The 24,011-nt window shown below is 40.0% G+C and overlaps 3 protein-coding genes across 4 annotated transcripts; 2 read left to right on the top strand and 1 right to left on the bottom strand.

The window, feature by feature from the left end:
• The first annotated feature begins 1,845 nt into the window (after window positions 1-1,845).
• On the top strand, window positions 1,846-10,955 carry hdac6 (histone deacetylase 6). The gene is made up of 29 exons (XM_087781632.1): window positions 1,846-1,953; window positions 2,609-2,680; window positions 2,843-2,956; window positions 3,032-3,117; window positions 3,197-3,281; window positions 3,382-3,422; window positions 3,489-3,585; window positions 3,672-3,769; window positions 3,883-3,987; window positions 4,051-4,119; window positions 4,488-4,614; window positions 4,917-4,982; window positions 5,057-5,116; window positions 5,223-5,312; window positions 5,373-5,479; window positions 5,871-5,941; window positions 6,069-6,210; window positions 7,112-7,240; window positions 7,300-7,468; window positions 7,541-7,740; window positions 7,808-8,000; window positions 8,385-8,534; window positions 8,598-8,775; window positions 8,977-9,095; window positions 9,396-9,563; window positions 9,654-9,776; window positions 9,840-9,986; window positions 10,065-10,193; window positions 10,359-10,955. Exons 2-29 carry the CDS (start codon window positions 2,609-2,611, stop codon window positions 10,425-10,427), a joined length of 3,204 nt encoding a protein of 1,067 aa, XP_087637758.1. The 5' UTR covers window positions 1,846-1,953; the 3' UTR covers window positions 10,428-10,955.
• Window positions 10,855-11,718, bottom strand: cfap276 (cilia and flagella associated protein 276). Its single transcript, XM_087781651.1, has 4 exons — window positions 11,579-11,718; window positions 11,303-11,419; window positions 11,130-11,245; window positions 10,855-11,067 (listed from the first exon to the last, which is right to left on the bottom strand). Exons 1-4 carry the CDS (start codon window positions 11,651-11,653, stop codon window positions 10,971-10,973), a joined length of 405 nt encoding a protein of 134 aa, XP_087637777.1. The 5' UTR covers window positions 11,654-11,718; the 3' UTR covers window positions 10,855-10,970.
• Window positions 11,719-12,993: 1,275 nt separating this feature from the next.
• Window positions 12,994-23,794, top strand: elapor1 (endosome-lysosome associated apoptosis and autophagy regulator 1). Of its 2 annotated transcripts, XM_087781634.1 has the most exons (22): window positions 12,995-13,115; window positions 15,452-15,572; window positions 16,484-16,664; window positions 16,854-17,001; window positions 17,901-17,981; window positions 18,058-18,163; window positions 18,230-18,379; window positions 18,453-18,541; window positions 18,601-18,778; window positions 18,871-18,999; window positions 19,188-19,278; window positions 19,351-19,429; window positions 19,512-19,649; window positions 19,723-19,977; window positions 21,253-21,429; window positions 21,503-21,653; window positions 22,303-22,396; window positions 22,487-22,588; window positions 22,663-22,789; window positions 22,861-23,039; window positions 23,110-23,275; window positions 23,344-23,794. In XM_087781634.1, the coding sequence occupies exons 1-22, from the start codon at window positions 13,044-13,046 to the stop codon at window positions 23,425-23,427; spliced, it is 2,898 nt and encodes a 965-aa protein (XP_087637760.1). In that variant the 5' UTR covers window positions 12,995-13,043; the 3' UTR covers window positions 23,428-23,794. The 2 variants fall into 2 exon arrangements, with proteins under 2 accessions (XP_087637759.1, XP_087637760.1); XM_087781633.1 differs by having other exon boundaries at window positions 12,994-13,115; window positions 19,188-19,429.
• The last annotated feature ends 217 nt before the right edge of the window (window positions 23,795-24,011 follow it).

Raw genomic sequence — 24,011 nt, 5'->3', positions numbered from 1 at the left:
GACCTCCATCTCCTCTCCGTCTCCATCTTCCCTGAATGAATGAAATGTGAAAACGAAGCTTCTAAAAATCAAAGTATTGTAAATGCCGTCAACACTTACCGTATGTTTGAATCCCCCGCAGATATAATCTCTGCTGATACAGATGGACTAAAAAGCATAATCCAGCGTCCATCTGTCTCATCTTCATGATACACGACCTTGTCCCCAAAATATTTTTAATCAAAGCAACAGTAACATGAAACACATACATTAGGGTCAGGACTGGAAAAAAAAGGAATGAATACTAGTCGAAACAATGAACTACTGAAGCAAAACTGGAACAATATTTATATAAAACAGATTTTTACAAACTTTTACAACACTGTATGACAAACAATGTCCTCTGAAAAAAAGACACGCAATTAGGAATGAGGACAAAAACATTGATAAATGCCTGCAGAAAAAAAACACTCAACTGTACTGACAGTTCATTAAAAGTAGGACAGTTCAGTGAGGAATGAGATTCAAAAGGTACAGAAACAAGTTAAATAACATCCTAAATAAATGCAAGAAAGAATACTACAGCAATCTATTAGCAGAAAATGTGAATCAAACAGAAAAATTATGGGATATTCTAAAAAAAAGTTACTAATAATAATTGCCCAAAACCGAGTTACCGTAGAGTGATAACAAATAGATTCGATTAATTCTTTGTTGACATCGGGCCCGAGCTAGCCAGGGTCCTTCCGAGCTCACCCCTAACACTGGGACCACTTTGATAAGGATGGAGACAGAAATTCAAGGGGCAATAATTCTGACACCAGTGAAGGACACAGAGATTGGACACCTGGTGAACAAACGTGTAGCAAAAACATCCACTGACCTAAATGATCTGGATATAAAACTGCGAATAATTCAGCCAAGCTGTTCATCGACACACTGAGGGTTATCTATTGATCCACGATGGAGTTACCAAACTGGTCACTTAACGCCATTGACAGAGTGTTCCTTAAAAAGGCTTGCGTGTTCTGCTGAACCCTCATCCCCGGACGGGACCTTCATGTCCGGCTACACCCTGCATGCCTAAGGAAAGTGGAGAGTCTTGTGTTTCGCCGCGCTGGACCTGGAGGAGTCCCTCTTCATAGTGTTTTAATTTAATTTTTATTTATTTATTTTTACGACTGAAACAACACAAATATTACTGACTCTGATACAGTTGGTCCGATACAAATTGAGATGTGGGCTTGCACATCTAATAGAGGACCAAGTGGTTAAAGATTAATAGTAGAATTAATAATAACGATAAAAGACACACTCACAGAAAAAATTGGTCCAACAACAACAAATGAACAAGTCTAAGGATTACAAGTTACTTTACAAATACAAGAGTGAATCACGTGAATGATTTGTTTTTTTACTTTTAATCAATTTAATACTTTTAATACATTTTTTCGCCAATGTAAATGTTAATCATTGGAGTGAATTTTTGACATTAATATTTGTGAATGTGAAATGTAGAGTAACAATAATATTTATCCCAATGAAACACTCCCATTTATTAAGGGCAATCTCAAACAAATGTTGAATATCTTCATGTTTACTTTGACAGAATTGAATATATGTTCATTTCAATTAATCGATATATGTTAATATTAGTTGGATACATGTTATGGGTAATTTTCTTAGTTTTATTCGAAATTTCATTGTTAGTAACCATGTAACCAATTTTATATATTTTATTATTGTATTCCAGAAGTATTGAGACGTTATATTTTTTCTAAAATCTAAGTTTTTCTAAGCATTTTTTATTTTTATTTTATTTTATTTTTCTTTGTTTGCAAACAATCTGAATCGTGACGTCATCGAGACACGCCTCGAACGTGACGGCGCTTTTACGTGCCATACTAGAGAGTGGTTTGATTCCAAATTGAAACTGAACAGAAAACAACAACAAAAGCAGTAACAGAATACAAGGTGAGTAAAGCGATAACTTGTTTTTGACCAGTGTATCGGACTATAAACAAACACAGAGCCGAAGGTCCAACAAACGCGCTAAAAAATGAGACTCAATGCTAGGACGTTAGCCACTGTGCTAGCGTCAGTGCTAACAGATGGTCTCTTGTTATTACGCGAGCAGATCATGGTAATAATATGTTTGTTATTCTCTTATATACTGCGCCAAATAGACATATAAGTGTATTTTTTATGAATAAACTGCTTCACTTTTAGTTCACACTGTTACCAACAAGTTTGATTTTCTTTATTGTTGATGAAATGTTAAATGACAAATATATTTCAATCTACATAATTCAGTGTTTCCTGCAGCAATGTATACTGTATATTAGAGCAAATATATGAAAAAACAATAAGGCTATTCCTTTACAACAATTTAAAGAAGCAACAATACATATGCTGAACTGACCAACATTATTGGTACATTTGGGTTTGGTTTATTTATATATAAATATATAATAACGTTGTTATCTTGACCCCTAAATGCAATATTCTGCAGAGAAATCACAAGGATGCCATAACAAACTTACTAACATAGCAATTGTAAAAGTAAAATGTGGAAATAAGAGATGACAAATGGTTGTCTGAGATGTACTTTTCCTTTTTATCTTTAAAGATGTCTGAGGGATCAGATCCTCCTGGCGCTCAGCCGAAGTCTGTCAGAAGATCCCCCCGCCTGTCTCCTGGGGTCAGTACGAACACAGCACAGAGGAGTTGAACTTTGTTCACCTTCCAGTTAATAGATGATGGTGTGAAGGAAATAAACAAGACTTCAGCACAACTGTAACTTCACTCGGGTGAAGCAGTGCTGCCGGTGTCTCGAAGGCATCTGATCGTGTTTGTCGTGCAGGTCAACAAGAGCGGTGGTAAAAAAGGAAGTATTCAGGAGGCGAAGAGGAAAGGAAAGATGGAGAAAAACAAAGGGAAACCGGAGGATGAGCTGAACCTTAAACTCCACCAGCTGGTGAGTCCGATCTGAACCAAGACAATCGTGCACCCACTGATGAAGACTCGCATCTGTTTATGTGTTTGTGTGTAGGATCTTTCTAATCGCGCTGCAGCCACAGGAACAGGTCTAGTTTACACAGAGGCCTTCACTCAGCACAAGAACCTCTGGGACACAAGGTGCCACAAACACTGTCAATTACCAGGAACCTTTTTAACGAGTCACCGATTGACAAAACGTTACTCATTGTTGTTTCAGTCACCCTGAGTGTCCTGACAGAGTGTCAACCATCATGGGGGAGCTGGAGAGCCAGAACCTGCTGTCTCCCTGTGTCAGAGTTCAGGTATCATTCATAATCTGTTCCATATATTTGTCCAGTTTTCTTTACGGATAGATTCGAAGAAGTGTCTTAAAAATTCAACCTGAAATTGTTTGTATTTCAGCCCAGAGAAGCGACAGAAGAGGAACTGCTGCTTGTGCACTCGTGAGTCTTGATCATCTTCTGAACTCTGTTTTTGTTTAATCAAGGCTGATGATGTTTTTTTTTCAGAAAACAATATATTAACCTTATTAAATCAACACAATCGATGAAAGAGGATGAATTGAAACAGCTGTCGGATCAGTACGACTCTGTCTACATCCACCCCGTAAGTCCTTCTTTTGAGATACAAACCAGACTTGTGAACTGTCTCCATCCGTCTTAATGTGATCTTAATAAATGTCTTTGTTGCAGGAGTCCTTCAAAGTGGCGTCATTAGCCGTAGGTTCAGTGCTTCAGTTGGTGGACCAGGTCATGTCTTCCCAGCTAAGAAACGGATTCGCTCTTGTCAGGTAACATCAGAGCTATCTTTGCTTTTGTAGTTTTTATCCATCACCAACTTAAATTCGAAGCTCCTCACGCCTTTGTGTTTTACTTTATGATTTCTTGTTGGTGTCTCTCTCAGACCGCCAGGACATCATGCTCAGCCCGGTACAGCAAATGGATACTGTCTTTTCAACAACGTAGCCATCGCAGCACGATACGCTCAAACCAGACACGATGTTAAAAGGTTTGTGTTCACGGATGTATATTTTGTGTTTTTGAGGTGATCAGCAAAGATGTTGGTTTTCAGGGTGTTGATCGTGGACTGGGATGTTCATCATGGTCAAGGAATCCAGTACGTGTTCCAAGAGGATCCCAGGTATGTTCCAACCTATTAATTTGATTAACTCTGATGGGAATGATGCTAGTTCTCCTGATGGCTCGTCTCTTGTGGATACATATGTGTGATTTTTGCACCACTGAACTGTTAAATCAGCCATGTAATAAATGTGTGTTGATGTGGCACATGTACCTAAAAGCTATCTCGTTCAAATGTTCAAAATAATATCAAGTTCAACAGTAACTAACTAACATCAGATATTAGCATTGAAAAAAACCTTTGTGAAATATATAAAGTTTTAGTTTAATAAATGTATTTGTTATATATCTTTCCTTTAAAACATGTAACATGATATTTCTTTCATCACCTCTACTAACTTTCTCCACCTGTGTTTCTGTGTTCTCCAGTGTTTTGTATTTCAGCGTCCACAGATTCGAGGACGGGGGCTTCTGGCCTCACCTGCCGGAGTCGGGTTGCAAGTTTGTCGGGTCCGGACGAGCGGAAGGCAAGAACATCAACCTGCCGTGGGACCAGGTGCATCATCTTCTTGTTCTTGTTAATCAAATACAACCCTCTTGTAACCAGGTTTTTCTGTGGAATCAAATCATTTTTTAACAACCTTTAAATACATTTCTAGTGTTCAATAATATGTCCTCCTATTTAATGAACACCAATTCTCTAATTTGTTAAATATTTGATCCTTTTTAAAATAATTGTACAGAACTTATTCAATCCATCTTGTTATTTTCGGCTACATTTTAACGTGTGAAATTCATTTACCAGACCAGACGTGTGACGTCACTTCCTTTGAGTGCTAACCTGCTGTTTGTTTGCAGAAATCCATGGGCGACGCTGATTACATCGCAGCCTTTCAGCAGCTGCTACTCCCTGTCGCCTATGAGGTAGAAAATCCTCTCGATTTATAGATTGTAATAATGTCAGAGCAGTTAAAAAACTGGTGTTTCTTTGTGTGTAGTTTCAACCTCAGCTGGTTCTGGTCTCTGCTGGCTTCGACGCTGCTCTTGGAGATGAGAAGGTGAGGTGTCGTCTGTCTGGTCTGCGTCACCATGGCAACCTGGAAATTGAAAAAAAAAAGAAGAACTTTTGGAAAACGTTGTTGCTGATTTGACTTTTCTCTTCAGGGGGAAATGTCAGTTCTTCCTCAGTGTTACCACATCCTCACGCACATGCTGATGGGCATGGCTGAAGGTCGTCTCATCCTGGCTCTGGAGGTGAGAATGTCTTCTGATTGGAACTCCTGGGATGCTCAGTGTTTTTGTATGCGATCGCAGGGAGGTTACAACCTGTCAGCGACGGCACAAGGAGCCTCCGCTTGCGTCCGAGCTCTTTTGGGGGGAGTGTGTCCGCCACTGTCGACGCCCAGCGCACCCTGTGACAGGTGAGTGATTGACACAAGGACGGTCCACAAGTGCAGGGGTACCCACCTTTTTTTGCCAGTTTAATGTCCGCATTACATTCAAGGACCAAACTTCAGATAAAATAAATGTAAAAAATAAATCATATTGAGTTTGTTTCTCTCATTTTCTCTAGTTTACAGGTTTCATTTTTTTGTAAATTTTGAATGAAAATGCCGTCAAGAGTTACAGGCTAATGTAGCTGTAGAGAATGTACAATCTTTTTTTTTAATAAGACACCTTCTGAGACAGTTATAATCAATAGAACAGAAGTTATTTACATTCATTTTGTCCGGTATTGGTCTCTGGACCAGGGGTTGGGGACCATGTTAAGCTGTAAAGTATTATTAATCGTGGTAAATCCTTGTTCTTCAGTGCACTTCGGTCGATCTCCGAGACCATCTCAGCTCAGTTTGCTCACTGGGCCTGGCTGCAGGTGCTGCAGGGTGAGTGACTTTAAAACAATCTATTATTTATTCAACAGGAAATTCAATATTAACTCTTAACTTGTACCATTATTGAGCTAAAATTCTTCAATATTTGGTGTATTAAGTTGAGCATGTGTCTGAACAGGCGGGGTGCAGAAGTGTGGTGCAGCCAGAGCGACAAGTACCGAGACATCGGTGGTCGATTCAAACCTCAGCCCGTCGGTGTTCACGACGACCGGTCTGGTGTACGATGAGAGGATGATGGAGCACGAGAACATGTGGGACAGGTGAGCCAAGGATACTTTTACGTTTAAGCGGCACTTTTTTTTTCCATGAATTTATTTAACAATTTGCATATTGAAGGCTCCAATTCGTCTTTTTTAAACAATAATAATAATGATTATTATTCATATTTATTTATTAAAATAAAATATCAAAGTACAAATTATTTAATTAAATGTTTAAAAAATAAAAGTTTAACCTTTCAATATAGAAACTATTCAATTGAATGATCATTTTCTTTCAAAACCATCTATGTCACCATCATCATCTTTACTTGCATCATCTTCATCATCATCATCTTCACCACTCGTAACCTTTACTTACTTACTTCCTTACACTATCGTCTTTGACTTCATCATCTTCACAACCATCCATGTCATCATCGTCATCTTCACCACTATCATCTTTAACTTCACAACCATCCATGTCATCATTATCATCTTCACCACTATCATCTTTAACTTCACAACCATCCATGTCCTCATCATAAGCATCATCTTTACTACCATCATCTTCATCATAATCATCATCATCATCATATTTACTACCGTCATCGTCTTCATCTCCACAACCGTCCATGTCATCATCATCAGCATCATCATTATCGTCATCATCTTTATTAACGTCCTCTTCATCATCCTTACAATCATCATCATCATCAACTTTACTACCGTCATCGTCTTCATCTTCACAACCATCCATGTCATCATCATCATCATGGTCATTATCATCATCATCTTTACTAACGTCCTCTTCATCATCCTTATAATCATCATCATCATCAACTTTACTACCGTCATCATCTTCATCTTCACAACCATCCATGTCATCATCAAATAACAACAACATTTCTATGTTTAAATTCAAGGATCCAATATTCTAACAGCACTCATATACTTCCATAAGGCATCACCCCGAGCAGCCTCAAAGAATCTCCAAAATATTCTCCAAACACGAAAAGCTGGGATTGGTCGGCCGCTGCCTCCGTATACCAGCTCGCCTCGCCACAGAAGAAGAGCTCGCCATGTGTCACACGTGAGTTTCATGTGAGGCTGTTATAGTGAGCGACCCCTGACCCCCGGATCTGCCCGCAGCGTCAAGCACGTCCAGCAGATGAAGGAGACGTCGACGATGAAGCCCAGGGACCTTTACAAACTCGGAGAGACGTTTAACTCCATCTTCCTTAGCAACCAGAGCTATAACTCAGCCTGTCTGGCTGCTGGAAGCTGTTTTACTGCTGTGGAGAAGATCCTCAGAGGAGAAGTAAACAAACACACACTCACACACACACAGACTCACAAACCTTCTCACACTGAGTCTTGTTTTTTTAACCAGGTCAACAACGGCGTGGCTATCGTCCGCCCTCCGGGTCATCACGCGGAGAAAAAATCTGCGTGTGGATTCTGTCTCTTCAACACCGTCGCCCTCGCCGCCAGACACGCCCAGAAAACCTCCCAGCACACCCGAGTCCTCATCCTAGACTGGGATGTTCACCACGGCAACGGGACGCAGCACATGTTCGAGGATGACGACAGGTCGGTGCGGAGGGTTTGATGGTCGAAAATCAAGAGGTGGCTTCATGTGTGCATTTTTTATCTGCAGCATCCTTTATATTTCCCTTCATCGCTATGACAACGGGAGCTTCTTTCCCTCGTCGGAAGATGCGGCGGCCGACAGGGTCGGCGTGGGCAAGGGAGCGGGGTACAACGTGAACGTGGCCTGGTCTGGCGGGAGGATGGGAGACTCTGACTACATCACCGCTTTCCTTCATGTCGTTATGCCCATCGCAACTGAGGTAAACAAAGTCCAGCTCTACCCCTTGACATTTATTTCAAGGTCAATCACTTTTATAAAAAAATACTTTTTCCTAAATTCAATAGTTTTTAAATTGTAGCCTTTTGAATCAAATATAAAGTATATGAAAAAATAAACTACTACGAATTAGAAAACATTTTTTATTATTTTTATTATTGGAATTATTAATTTATGAATAATAAATAACTGAAAATGAAAAATACATAAATAAATAGAACCAAAGAATGAATTCAATTCAATTTTTCAAAAACAATAATTCTATGCTTAGGAAAACTGGCCTTGATATACTTCCATGATGGTCAAAGATGGATTTTAAAAATTCAGTACTCTCTAATTATTAGTTTGTCATGTATCTCCTCCACAGTTCAACCCAGATCTGGTTCTGGTCTCTGCTGGGTTCGACGCTGCCCGCGGTGACCCGCTCGGAGGCTACAACGTGACCCCAGAAGGCTACGCCCACCTCACCCACATGCTGATGTCTTTAGCCGGGGGCCGCATGTTAATCGTGCTGGAGGTAATTCACACGTCATGTCTCTGTCACGGAAAGGCAGATTGATGATGTCACTTCCTGTTTCAGGGAGGCTACAATCTGACGTCCATCTCCGACTCTATGGCCATGTGCACGAGCGTGCTGCTCGGTGACCCCCCTCCTGGGCTAGTGACGCCTCTCCCCCCTCCTCATCACTGCGCTGTGGCGACGATCAACCAGGTCATCCAGCACCACGCCCCCTACTGGAAGTCCCTGCGGATACAAAGTCAGTACTTTTCACAAATCAGAATTAGCTTTATTTTCCAAATTAAATTGTAAATAAACACAGAAAGTCTCTTGGGCTGTTAGAGACTCAATAGGGATTTGCAAAAATGTTTTTATTTTTAATTATATACAAAAATATGCAAGAATATAAATAAATAAACTTCAGAAATGTCTTATTCTGAGATCTCCTTTCAACGTTCAGTTCCAGAGGCAGTCATAGAGTCTGTGAGCTCCCCGATGCATCGTGGGAAACGAGAGTCCCTGGGAAAAGGCAGGAGGTCCGGACGGGTGAGCTCGCACAAACCATCTCAGGAAGACACGGTGAGATGAACAAAGTCTGGACCAAGTCAAAAGTTCTGAGATTTAACTTCCTTTATTTGAATATATTATTCACCAGAAGCATTTTTCTGGATCAACACTCTAGATAGACTGATAGATATATGCTTTATTGAACCACTTTTATTTATTTTGTATTATTAATTAAGATTCTATTTTTTAATTGATTGATTCAATTTTAGATAGATAGATGTACCATTTTATTATCTAGTTCACCACTTTTTTTTAAAACATTTGTTTCTGACTAGATGTGATGTTCTTTTACTTTTAAAAATATCCTTTTAGAGTTTGGAGCAGCTTACACAAGGACTGGCTACTCTGGACCTGGATAAAAGTTTAACTGCACCTCCTCCGGACAATATCGGAGACAGTAAAAGTCCAGACAAGATCAAAAGTGAAACTCAACAAAAGGAAGAGTCCGCTGACGTTAGCCAATCACCAACGAGCACTCAGGTACATACTGTACATTCATGATCATTTTATTCAGCGTTAGGAAACAAAAGTCACATGGTATTCAAGGTGATTTCTGTGTGTCTATTCCAGACTGTCGCCATGGCAACACCACCTGAGACTGAAGCTGCCACAGGTGCGGAGGCAGAGCCGGAGGGAGCCTGCGGTTGGTCGAAAGGGACGATGGAGCTGACGTGTGCGGCTGAGATGGACGGGGTGAGTTGGAAAAGAAAAGTTTTCATTCCCTAAAGAATTGCTTTGACTGTTGCGTTTCCAAAGGCCACCATGTTTGTGGTGGACCCCTTATCCTGGTGTCCTCACCTGGAGGCAGTGAAGCCCCTCCCCTCGTCGGGCGTAGACGTCTTCCAGTCGTGTCAAGAGTGTGGCTCCGGGGCAGAAAACTGGATCTGCCTCACCTGCTACCAGGTCAGTTTTGTTATCTCTTAAACTCTCTCTCTCTCAACGTTTGAACCTCGAGTGAGTCGTCGCTTCCTCGCCCGTCAGGTCTTCTGCGGTCGCTACGTCAACGAGCACATGGTCGTACACGGAGTCACATCCGAACACCCGCTCGTCCTGAGCTTCTGCGACCTCTCGGTGTGGTGCTACCAGTGCGAGGCCTACGTCCACAACCAGGTACTGGCTACCTGCTCCACTATTACTGGGAACATTTGAATAAAAATGTGTCTTATAACGGTTGCTGACCCCTAGTGGTCATCCAGGGGTATAGCTGTATTGTCATAGTGAGTCATATATTTTCCTTGTCAACACCAAAATAAACAAACTTTTTTTTGCTTTTAGGCTCTATTTGAGGTGAAAAACTCAGCCCACCGAGGCAAGTTTGGAGAGGAAATTCCACCATGGAGCTGAAGAAACTGTACCTCGGGTGGATCCGCTTATCACCAGCTTCCAGTGTTCAACTAAATTATTAATATTCCAGGGGAAAATGTTTCTCTCGTGGATCATACATATTAAGTCTTCCAAAGGAAACTAATATTTGTATTACTTTTATTATTTTGCGAATGTGCACGATCGTAGTTTTATTTCAGGCTGTTTGTATGAAAGTCTTTTTTGAAGGGTTGATTTCATTATACATATATTTAAGTTTGATCTTTATTTCGCTAATATATGCTGCATACAGCTTTATATTAACTTGTTTTATCCTGTGTAGCATAAAAGTATAATATGACGGATCTGTCGGCACAACAACTGGCATGTTTAACGACAGAATAATGAAGGATTTTGAGGTGTTTTCAGTGCAGTGATATATGGAGAAAATTATTTTGTGCCACAGTACTTTATTTTGAGTTATGACTTCAAGAAAATAATTAATCCATCCTTGTTATTTAGTAATGCTGAAGTTTTGAAACAGTTTGCTATTAAAAAACTTGACACAGATCTTTTGAGCGACCTTCACTTGATGCTGTAGCTCCTCTGCGGGTCGACCCAAACTTTAATTCCATCTTCACCTCTGTTCATTTCTGAGCTTTTCTCATTCTGCCGTGACCCCCTGTGGAGTCGACAGAATTGAACCAGCGGTCGGCTTCAATCATTTTTTGTATTCGTGCGTACCTCTTTCCTTGTGTCATGGTCTCATTTTGATATAGAACCTGATTCTTCCTCCAGAGAAAACTCTCATGATGATCGTAGACAGACTTCAGGTGGAAGTCGAGGCTGTCTAGAGGAGGCTGAGGCGAAGACACAGGTTTTCATTTTGGGAGAAACAATGATTATTTGTAGATTACCTGGCATTCATCGCGCCATACACTTCTCTGGTTACTGGAAAAAGTCGCTTCACGGTGAAGTCGACTCCAGGGCTCCTCATTCTGAGCCAGGTGAGTTGGTTTATCGTACGGATCCTTCTGCAGGTTAGAAAAAAGTAGGATTTAAAAAATAATAATGCAATATATATCTAATACAAATACTTATTTATATATTAATAAAAAGTTATTTCATTATTATTCTAACAATAATAAAAACATATAGCAAGCTAAAGTTTGTAGCTAAATGGATGAACTCACCTGCTGCTGTTTGAAGCCACTCAGAGTAAAATCGTTTTCATTCTTCGGAGAACAGAACGGGTCACGCTTTGACATTTTCAATTTTAATCCTGATTTTAGAAGATAATAAGGTTTAAAATAAGCTTTTTTTCTCTCGGAATGACAGCCAGCTACGCAGTTGACGTTTTGGTTTCCTAGCAACATAACACTTCCGGTCAAGTCATTTAAATAAAGTTATTTTGGTCACTACGGAATCTGAATTATTTTTACTAAACTACAAAAGGTGATATCGATCATTTTAATCCGAACAAGATAGTTAAGAAAGTACTTTACTGTCGTAGTTTGGCGTTTAATTTATCTATTTATACTGTATTAGCATCCTTCTTTAAAAGCTAAACTTAGCTTAGCTGTTAGCTTGTTAGCTATTATAAAGTTGGCGTAACATCCCAAAGTTATAGATATCTGACTGACAAAATAAGTTAATTTGTTATTTAATAACTTGTATAACAATATGTGTAAAGTTATTATGTCCACAAAAGTTTTTTAAATTGAAAAATTGGGTTCATTTTCTGTGTACTTTTGTGCTACCACAGGTTTGACCTACACAGTTAGTTTTACTAAACTTAAAAAATGTATTTATTTTAAAGCACGTTTGTCTTTTTTAAATAATTTGTACATATGTGATTATTGAGACAAATGTTTAACTTCATCATCCAATAACATTAGCTAGTTACGCCTTTTAAATATATGCATGTTGAATTTACTCTTTAGTATTTCTATCTAGTCTAATATGACAAGTTTATAAATCTGAAATTGACATGTTAACAATGTTATCTTCTCCTACAGGTCGCTGTTGTTGGATCTGATCCGGACACAATGAAGGTGTATTTTTTACTACCTTAATAACTTTAAGTAACTATAATCATATGTGGACTAAACTTATTCTAAACTACTTTGAAGTAGATTGAGTTCTTGTTCATTAAGTCCTTAAGATGAATCACACACCAGCATCGTTCTTCACGTACAATACTTCTATGTCTCTGGTTCCACCATGAAGAACCCGTCATCAAACTCACATTTTAACCAACATCTTTTGCCAACTGAAATTTGAAAAGTAGTGGCAACACATAACTTTTATATCACCGACAGCTCGGAGATACATTGGATATAGAATAGTACTGCGAGCACAGCAACAGTTAAAAAGCAAACAAAGCTAATTACACACGATTAGCGCGTTTACCAAACTCTGAACAGCCACTTTATTCTTTCATTGTCCAAACAACTGCTTCTTGTCTCTCCATGTCATCTCTTAATGTAATGTTGTGGTTCCAACAGTAAGTTATCGAAGATGATGACTTAGTAGAAACCGGCAAAGCAGCCTATCACGTGCCAGTATTTGCTCACAGGTTACGCCTCCAGCACCTGAGCAGGAGGTTACTTCACCCTCCTTCACCTGCAAACACTTGGGCTCTGACAGAAGGACAGGATGGACCTGATAATTCCCGTTTTATGGCTCTTTTTTGGGCCTGCGTTGGGTGAGCTGCCCATGTGCAAAGAGGTGAGGCTTCTATTTTCTATCCAAACAGAATAATATAACTTCTGCCCTGATGGGTTTTGTGGTTAGTTATAAAAAAAAAAATTTAAAACCACAAAGCGACACGTTTAAACTCCATCAAATGTTACTCTCCACTTTATTTGTGGATGTGTAACAAGCTCCAACCAAATCTGTTTGAGTAACATTGTACGTTTTTCACCGTCGCCGTTGAGAAACCAACATATGTTACTGAAGCCGGCACCGAAGTTAGCTCATCCGCGTCATTCTTATCACCTAATATTTGCTTAAAGTTTTATGTGCCTTCTTGTCTATAAACGTCTCTATGTAGTTCATGAAATGTGACATTTATCATATTTTCTATTTCACACACGATCAGAAGAGTGAGAGTCGATTAAAAATGTCAAGGAGAATCTGGTGAACGTTCTGGTTTCACATACTTCTGAAGACAAAATTCACATAAATTATACTTTAAAATAATTCCTCCTGGTAGAATACATTGATGATTTTTATTTTTTAAAGAGGGAGATTAAAAACTCTATTGAAACCAGCAACAAACCTCCTAAAACCTGTCACTATAGAGGTTTTTTTAATTCAAATAAATGTTGGATATTAATCCCATAAACACAGTTTTAATCTCGATTACCAAATGATGATATCATGCACAAGAAAAAGGCGACACATAATGACCTCGTTGACACCATTCTCAAATACATAGTAAGTATTGTTTACTTAACGCATTTCCCATTTCTAACCCCTCGCTTTTGTCAAACTTAAGGCTTAAGTTCACGCAGTCCACAAAAGCTTTAGTTGGTCTTAAAATGACTAATTGCAAAGTATTGATAATTTAAGTAATAGTTATTTGTGAAGTGTCTTTCTAGACCAGGGTCACAAAGCGCTTAAACAATCAAAACAACACTCTGTTAAAAATACATACAAATTAAAAAAAACTCTAAAAGGCCAAGACAACATAAGACAAACACAGGAGTCCCAGAAAATTAAAAAAGAGAACAAATAAGAATGTCTTTAAGATGTTTCTTGAAGGAGTCAGTAGATCCATCAAAGGGAGAGGAAGATCGTCCCAAAGCTTGGGAGCTAAATGTATCTTAACATTGTTTTTGAAAACTGTAAATAATTAAATGAATGGATTAATGACAAACAAATGTATATGTCAGTTTCAGATTATTAAGATTGTCAACATGTTGCTCCACAAAAAGGCCAAAGGGAGAAATACTTATAACATAAAACAATGTTTTCATTAGATAATTAGAGAAATTGGTTAAGATGAAAAATTCTCATATTCCAGCTTCAATCCAGGTTTTCTTTGTGATGTTTTGTGCTTTAATTTAAGAATGTACATGATAAAAAAACTAATGCATTTAAGGTTAAAAAAACTCCACTATAAGGTAGAACCTATAGAGCCCATCTTGAGCAGCAATGGCTTTGGTTTGGTTTCCTCCCACTATCTTAAAACAAATGAACTCCTTGCAGGCATGAATTTGACTTCTGTCTGCCTGTCAATGGACTTGTTAAAGTTAAAGCCTCAACAGCGAGACTGAGCTAAGATACACCTCAGTCCAGCCATGGTTAGGTTATCTCTTTCAACGGGTGCTTCTCAAATTTAGCCAAATCTTTTGTTGTTTTGGCCACACTGGTGATCCTGCTCCAGCTGCCATGGTTACTCCATGTTGGTTAAAAAAAACATGATTAGTCCCCGGCACATCTCATGCCTTGATGTTTTTTAAACATCAGAATCCCCCACCAAGGCCGATCGGTCACCCGATATCCCAAACTGCGGCTAATGTAGCGGCGCTAATGGAAAACAGGAGGAGAAATCAGCTGCCGCCTCTGTTAACTATTAATCCTGAGTGGGCCGCAGACCCCCCCCTCCCAACGACACTAAACCCTCTGATAACATGGCTCAGCATGGAACAACTGTTTGGGTTGGACCCACGTCTCAAAGCTAACTCATTAAAGGCTGGACAGTGGAGGCATGTCGAGGGTGATAAGTGCTGCAACAACAGCAGAAGGAGCTGTTAACTGAAGGTTTGGTCTCATCAGCATTTCTTCTCCCCTGGGCTGAGTCAACAAACCCTCCGGGCTCAGAGTGGCAGCACATCCTTAAAGAGCGAGATTAAGACGCAGTGTGAAACAACCTCCTGGGTCAATATTGACCCCAGCTAGTTGTTTGGGAAAAAGAGGCTCGTCCGGTTCGGGGAGAAATGATCGGGAAATTAAAGCCAACTGTACTTGTGGCCCCCACATTTTTCTTGCATCGTCAAAAGGAAACAACTCGTGGGACAGTTGACACAGTGACATTAACGTCTTCTCTCCTCCTGCAGTCCGACTATCACTTCGAGTACACCGCCTGTGACGTGCTGGGGTCCCGATGGAGGGTCGCCGTCCCCAACAAGGAGAAGACATGCACAGGACTTCCTGATCCAGTCAGGGGCACTCAGTGCAGTAAGTTGAACAAAATGACTATTTGCAGATGCAGATTAAATGCGGCCCTCTGTACCCTTATGAAATATATTATTAAACCGAAGAATGTTTAACACAAAGTTAAGATGCTAACTGTCCATGCTAACTGTTGATGCTAAATCTTAAAACAATTCTCAAGTCGAGAGAGTCTTCAATCATATTCACGTCATCAAATGTGGCCCCTCCTCTAAAAAGGTTTGGACACGCCTGGTTTGGATAACCCAAACATTTTGGCAGTAGATTAAAGAAAAACTTTATTGTTAAATAAATAAATAATGAATTCATCATTTAAAAAAAAAAAAAGATTATCAATTATTTATTTAGTAGATCTATCAGAATGTATGTCTTTTTTCACATTTTCATGTACAAATAAAATACAATAAATCCTTTTTTTAATTAATGGGTACTGTTCTTAACCCTTTTGTTATCTCTGGGTCAAGGTGACCCAGTGGCCCGAAAACAAATGTGTTTGTGGTAACCCTTGGGTTGATCTGGGTCAAGGTGAGGCAACAAAAGGGATACCACGAACACATTGGTTTTCAGGCCACCTTGATCCAGAGATAGCACAAGGGTTAAAAACTCACCTAGATGTGGCATATGTATTATCTTACTTCCGTCGTAATAAATACAATTTAGTTGTTGAATGAACAAAATCTATTATTGTTTGATTATGTTGAGAAAAAAAGCATTAATTGAAAAATAATAAAAAATAACTCTTTCATACCACTTTCACATCACTGAGGAGTTATTAGTGACAGATTCTCCTACTCTTGCTCCTCGGTAGAAAAAAGAATCATTCAATTATTTTATTATTTCACATCCTTTTTAACTCTGCCCTTCAAATTAAAATGTGTCGGCATGTCAACTTGAATTTATCTTCTCCGTTGTTCCAGCGTTTTCCTGCCATGAAGGCGAGTTCCTCAACATGCAGACGCAGCAGTGCCAGAAATGTTCGGCGGGAACCTTCTCTCTGGGCACCGGCGTGGCCTTCGACGAATGGGAGACGCTCCCGGCAGGTTTCGTGACACACGGAATGAACACAGACGGCGGCGACGGCAACACGGACTGTTCCAAGTGAGTAGACTTGAATCGAAGCTTCCGTGGGTGACTGAGTGAATCTATTGTTCTCCTTTAAACCCAATGACTCATGAGGACCTTAACACACACAGACAAGGATTAATTTAATAGGATCTGGCCTGTTGTTGGTTGTTTGATTAGGGATGTATTGACATCCCTAATCAAACATTTACTGATCTCTTCCAGTTCTACATGGACTCCGAAGGGGGAGTTCATCGCGTCCAACACGGACGAGTGCACGGCCACGCTCTCGTACGCCGTGAGCCTGAAGACACCGGGAACCATCTCGTTTGAATACTTTTACCCTGACAGCAGCATCTACTTTGAGTTCTTCGTGAGTAACGAGTTTTATATGCATCCAGACCAGAAACATTCGGAAGGTCAAACATCTTTGTGTTAAAATGCAAACAAACTATGTGCATGAGCAGAAGTAGAAAAACATGTTGAGGAAGTACATCATCCCACCTGAGCAAGTGGGGATTTGATAGAATGAAATGAACAAGAAGTAGAACATAATTATATTATATTAGCCAATATTATTTTATACTTTTTATGTCTATATAATTCTGCATTTTAATATTGATAGCAATGGGCTTAATGAGACAACAGGTGGCAGTAGTGCTCAAGAACTCCCTCACATGACAAACACAAAACCCATGAGCAAGACACCAACACTTGAGCTGTCAGCTGCCTTCTGCACCACGTAGAGTGACGGCTCTTCGAAAAATGTCATCATTCCCATTCTCGCTGAGTACATGAAGGTTGTGCTCACTAAATATATGGAGGACTATGGTTTTCTGGAACTCCTGTGTTGTTCTCTGTACTATCTTGACCTTTAAAGTATATACTTGAATTAATTATATTTGTTTAAGCGCTTTGTGACCCTGGTCTGGAAAAGCGCTATATAAATACAAATTACTTACTTACTTACGTACTTATTACTGATTATATGTTATTAGTTCTTTAGACCACCTAACACAAGATTTCAATTTCAACTTTAAAGATTTCAATTTCAACTCTAACAATTATACAGTTTGGACAAAAGAAAAGAAGAAAAACACCTTAATCATTAAGCTTTGTAGTTTTCGTTTTTTCCTCTGTTCGATTTCAGAGGTAAAAGTATTACAAATATTTTCTAAAACTGGTTTCCCTTATGAGAAACTCTGCTTTTTTTAAATGACATCTTTTTGTAGTTTAGAAATTCTCTGAATCCTGTTTGTCTTCTTCCCTTAGATCCAGAACGACCAGTGTCAGTCCACAGACTCTGACAGTCGATGGATGAGCACCACGGATGGAAACTGGAACAGTTACAAGGTTTTACACTCGAAATTTATACCGTATTTTATTTTATTTTTTTCTAAGTCACTCACTTTAACCTTTGTCGCTCCAGGTTCAGTTGAACTCCGGCAACAACGTCCTGTACTGGAGAACGACGTCCTATTCCGTGCTGCGCACCAGAGTCAAGCCGGTGCTCTTGAAAAACATCGTCATTTCAGGTAAGTTAAGTTCAGTAAATCAGATTTTAAGATCTTTTTTTTCATCCCGCTGAATGTTCCCTGCAGGCGTGGCTTACACATCGGAGTGCTTTCACTGCAAACCTGGAACACACAGCGCCAACGAAGGGTCGTCCCACTGTGCACCCTGTCCTGTGGACACCTTCTCCACCAGAGGGGCCACTGTGTGCCACCAGTGCGACCTGGAGAAATATGCAGGTGCGTTCCAATACTAATAAGTTTGATAGTGTTGATTTTTCTTACAGTTTTCATTTGATCCGTGATCTTCCAGAGCCCGGCTCCGGAAGCTGCAAACCGAGACCACCATGCACGACCAGCGACTACTTCTACACACACACACCATGTGACTCCCGGGGACAGGTGAGTGGATTTCATGGAATGTTCTCGTGTAAAACTAAATGTTTCTTTTGTTGTTGTAGACTCAACTCATGTTCAAGTGGAAGGAGCCGAAGATCTGCAGCGAGACGGTGAAAAGCGCTGTGAAGCTTCCTGCGTCTGGAGAGAAACAAACATGTCCGCCCTGTAACCTTGGATTCTTCTTCACCAACTCTTCCGCCTGCGAGGCCTGCAGTGACAGCTTCTTCTCTAACGGCACAGGTGAAGATGAACTTGTTTTGCTGCTTTCAGTATATGATTCAAATAACAGAAGAAGAAAAAGTCACGATAAATGTTTGTTTTTTTACTTTCAGTGTGTGAAAAGTGTCCCGTGGGCACTGAGCCCGTGGAGGGGTTTGAATACAAATGGTGGAACACGATGCCCAGCAACATGAAGAGTTCCATCATTCGATATGAGTTCAGCGAGTTTGACCACGGAACAGGTCTGTGACACATGTTTGAACCCTAATCCTGTGGTTTGTTTTGAATTTTTGGGGATTAAATGTGTTGCTTTGAAGCAAGATATGAGGAATTTGTTTCTTGTTTAAATCACCTTTAAATGACACAATACATGTAAATACAGTCTTTATCATTAAGTTATAGTTTCTTACTATTTAATTCTATCTGACAGCATGGGAGGTTGCTGGAGAATATATCTACACCACGTCAGGGGACAGAGACACAGACAAGTTCCTGCTGAAGCTCTCCATCCCTGGATACAGGTGCTTGTCTCTTCAAATCATCCACTACTTCCTACTATTTTCATCCTTAAATTATATTTTATCACTCCACAGAAATCAGGCGGAATATTCTCAGATCAGTTTCGTCTTCAAGACCACATGCTCGGCGGATTGCTCTTTTCGTTTCTTGGCGGTGAGAATCGAAGCAAACAGAAATAAAACACTTGTTTGAATGGTTATTTTAAGTTTCCTGTTACACTTCTGTGTTCTGATAGGGTTTCAGTCGGTGGAGCAACGTGGTGGTGGAGCAGTGGAAGGGCAGCGTCAGTAAACAGTCGTACTCTTACGTGATTCCAAACAACAACACCGTCACCTTCATGTGGACGTTTCAAAGAACTGAAGAATACAGCACCGTAAGTCATCGCCAGAGGGCAGTATTGAGACTCAACACCGAATAGTAGATAATTATACTCCTCGTCTCCCCAGGTGAGAAAGTACAGCGCCGACTCGGCAAAGATCTTCTCCATCAGTATCTCTAATGTGATCGGAGGCGTGACCACAGGGTGTCGCCGCTGTGCCATCGGCTCCGGCTCCGACTGTGTTCCCTGCCCACACGGTCAGTACATGGTCGGCGACTCGGGATTTTGCCGGAGATGTCCCCCAAACTCCATCATCAAAGCTGAAAAACAAGTCGGAAAGGGATCTTGTATCCGGTGTGGACCAAACACATACAATAACCAGGTATGATTAATTCAAGAATCTTCAGTTCTTGCTTATGAGAGCCATTTTCATCAATAAAAAACATGCATACAATAGACAATAAAACAAACAATAGGATTTGTTTTAATTAACCAAGATTTGAATGGATTTTCTGGCTGTAGAAATGTTAAAAAATGCGGGTGTTTTTAGCCCCCTTTTCCATATCTTCAGTTATTCAAAATAAGGTTGAAATTACATAAATAATAATGAAAAAAACATATTAACAGTCACTTCTCTACTTTCATTACTCAGATTTCCTTTCACTTGACAAGCCCAGTTGTTTAAGCCGCTTCGGTTGAACTTGGAACAACTTCTTAACAGAAACCATATTCTGTTTTAATATAATGTATTCTAAATGAAATAAAATAACTTCATCAGTCACTCCATCACTCTAAAACTCTTCTTCGTCTCACTCCTTCTCAATGAACGATCTTAAGTGCGAGTGTAAAGTCTCAGGCAGACACGAGAGCAGTGCAATATATTAATTCAATTTAATATACAAGTAAAAAACAATCTACATGAGAGTCCACACTCACATAAACTATAAAGAGTCCAATATCTCAAAGAAATTTTACAAAATGTGAACGTGACAAATCATAAATATATATAAAAAGCTAATTTAATTATATTAAATTATAGTGTCGGAATAATGAAAAATGTATTTGTCTATATCCAGTGTTTTTCTCTGTGTTACTTTCACTGTCAGACTAAAATGCTTTTTATTATTTGTAAAAAAAAAATGTATTTGCTGTGATTTTTTTTTTTAAAGGCTCCAGCAACTGACTGTGTGAATAATTTAGTTGTTTTTTTTAACAATAAAAGGCGACCATTTGTACACATTTATGATCTTAAGTGCGAGTGTAAAGTCTCAGGCAGACACGAGAGCAGTGCAATATATTAATTCAATTTAATATACAAGTAAAAAACAATCTACATGAGAGTCCACACTCACATAAACTATAAAGAGTCCAATATCTCAAAAAAATAACAACGAAACCAAAGCGCTCAATGCACCGGGGTATAAAACAAGAAACAAATGATAGAACCAGGGCTCCAAAAAGAAACAGAAAAGAAAACGTTGATGTCAAAACACTCCCTAAAAAGAACCAACAACACCTAAAACACTCAAGTCAGAAGGTAGAAATACAAATTCCAAGGAGACCAAAATAAATGGGAAGTATGACACTCATAAGTGTCATACTTTACTGTGGATTAGAGAAGATGACGTCACTCTCTCCGTCTGATCTCTCCCTCCAGGACCACACGGCGTGTCTGAGCGACTGTATCCTCGGCGTCCGAGGAGATCACGGAATGTCTCTACAGTACGATTTCTCTCCTCTGGCCAAAGAGACCAGTTTCCAGAGCAGCCCTCGTTTCACCAGCAAAGGCCTGCGGTACTTCCACCACTTCAACGTGGGACTGTGTGGAAACAAGGTGAGCAGCCTCCCTGAGGAACAGTGTTGCTGTTCCTCTGGTCTTCTTCCTAAACATCCTCTCTGTGAGGCAGGATCGAGCGATGGCCACCTGTGTGAACAACGTCACTGAAAGCAAAAGCGAAGTCCGAGGCTACGTGTGCCAGGCTACGGTGGTGCCGTCCGACATCAGGAGTCAGAGCATGGTGTCGTCACAACCGGTCGTTATCGGAGACTCCCTCCTCGGTACGACCCGCTCTCATATATGGACTATTGTAACAGTTTGTTTTCATGTCTTAACAAGAAGGATCTGTCTCGTCTGCAGTTGATTCAGAACTCTGCAACGAGAATTCTAACCCGCTCTAGTAGAAGAACTCACATTTCTCCGATCCTTAAAACTCTTCACTGGCTTCCAGTTTCTTTCAGGATCAACTTTAAAATTCTGGTTCTTACTTTCAGATCTATTCATGGTCAGGCTCCTCCTTACATCAGTGATCTGATCCAGCCTTACACCCCAGCTCGGGCTCTGAGGTCTGTGGATCAGAATCTACTGATGGTTCCTGAACACGGTTCAGGACCAGAGGAGAGAAATCTTTTCAGGCTGTTGCTCCTAAGCATTGGAACGATCTTCCTCTCTCTTTGCGCTTGATGGATCTACTGACTCCTTTAAGAAACATCTTAAGACGTTTCTATTTGTTCAGGCTTTTCCTTGATTTTCTGGAACTCCTGTGTTGTTCTCAGTTTTATCTTGTTCTTAAAGTATGTACTTTTTTGAGTATTGTTTTGATTGTTTAAGCGCTTTGTGACCCTGGTCTCGAAAAGCGCTATATAAATAAATATTACTTACTTACTATGTGAAGAGTTTCCTACTCTTGATTTCCTTCTGTCTTAAAAGGCGCGACTACTGACACCAGCCTGGATGGAATCTCCGCTCCCGACTGGATGTTTCCTTCTTCGTCAGGCCTTTCGGATGTGATTTTCTACTACAGGTCGGCTACAATTTTTAGTCCTGATCACACGTCGTATTTTTGACTCAAATAAACTAATGGACTCTGTTCTTATTATTCTGTGACCACCAGATCTAGCGAGGCAACCCTGGCTTGCAAACAAGGACGAACCACCACCATCAGGTTGAGATGTGACCCCGCGATGGCACCCACGGATCACCTGAAGCTCCCGCAGTACGTCACTTACGTCGAGCTCTTGACGGTGTTTTTAAATCTATATTCTCGCGGTGACATTTTCTCGTCTCCAGCAACTGCTCCGAGGGCACGTGCGACGGCTGCACCTTCCACTTCCTGTGGCTGAGTCAGCACGCTTGTCCGCTCTGCACCAAAGAGCACTTCAGGGAGATCGTCAGCGCGTGTGTGCAGGGGATACAAGTACGTGTGCGCGCTCGAATGTGGTGAAAACATGTGTTGCACTTCTTCTGACTGATTGTGTGTTTTTTTAGAAAACCACCTACGTTTGGCTGCAGCCCCAGCAGTGTCACGGCGGCGTGTCTCTTCCAGCCCAGACCATCGCCACGTGTGTGACGCTGGATTTCTGGCTGAAGTTTGGCGTCGTCACGGGAACCATTGCCGCCTTGCTGCTGATCACAGTCATCTGCTACTTCTGGAAGAAGACGCGCAAGTAAGAAACATCTTCTTCCCCAGTTAAAGACCCTTTAACATTGAAATTAAATCGTCTTATTTCCATCCAGGTTGCAGTACAAATACTCCAAACTGATGATTGACGCAGGAGGTAAAGAGTGCGAGCTTGCCGCTGCAGATAGCTGTGCCATCATGGAGGGAGAAGATGCAGAAGATGACCTTGTTGACCTCACCAAGAGGTCCTTTTTCACCAAAATTAGATCCTACTCTCGAGAGGTAAAGCTCTTATTCCTCATTTCTTTCCCGGAACGTCACATAAACGCCATCTTTCGTGTGTTTTGCAGAGAACTTCCGATGGATTCGATTCAGTTCCCCTGAAGACTTCACACCAGCACCTGGGTCTGGATGATTCCGAGGACGAGATTTAAAAGAATAAATTAATATATTGTTGTTGTAATGCCGTATAGCAAGCCATTTCACGGATGGAGTTTACATCTTCATTTCTTTTTGTTGCCTCACAAAAGTCTGTTGACTCTTGTTTACGCTCTATTTCTTTTACAAAATGTGAACGTGACAAATCATAAATATATATAAAAAGCTAATTTAATTATATTAAATTATAGTGTCGGAATAATGAAAAATGTATTTGTCTATATCCAGTGTTTTTCTCTGTGTTACTTTCACTGTCAGACTAAAATGCTTTTTATTATTTGTAAAAAAAAATGTATTTGCTGTGATTTTTTTTAAAGGCTCCAGCAACTGACTGTGTGAATAATTTAGTTGTTTTTTTAACAATAAAAGGCGACCATTTCTACACATTTATCCCAGTTGATTTCTTGGTTGCAGCATTTAAAGACCATAACTCACAAACTACAACATAAACAACACATTGAGATGATATATCAGGACGAGCATGATTTAACTAATCAATATATAAGGTTAATTATTTTTTAATCAATTTATTATTATTATTTTTTTAAATGCAACAAACGAAAAATTCAAGACCTTACAC

This window comes from Callionymus lyra, chromosome 19 (assembly GCF_982586985.1).
Source record: "Callionymus lyra chromosome 19, fCalLyr1.hap1.1, whole genome shotgun sequence".
NCBI classification, from domain to species: domain Eukaryota; kingdom Metazoa; phylum Chordata; class Actinopteri; order Syngnathiformes; family Callionymidae; genus Callionymus; species Callionymus lyra.
This window is presented reverse-complemented; position numbering and strand designations above follow the sequence as displayed.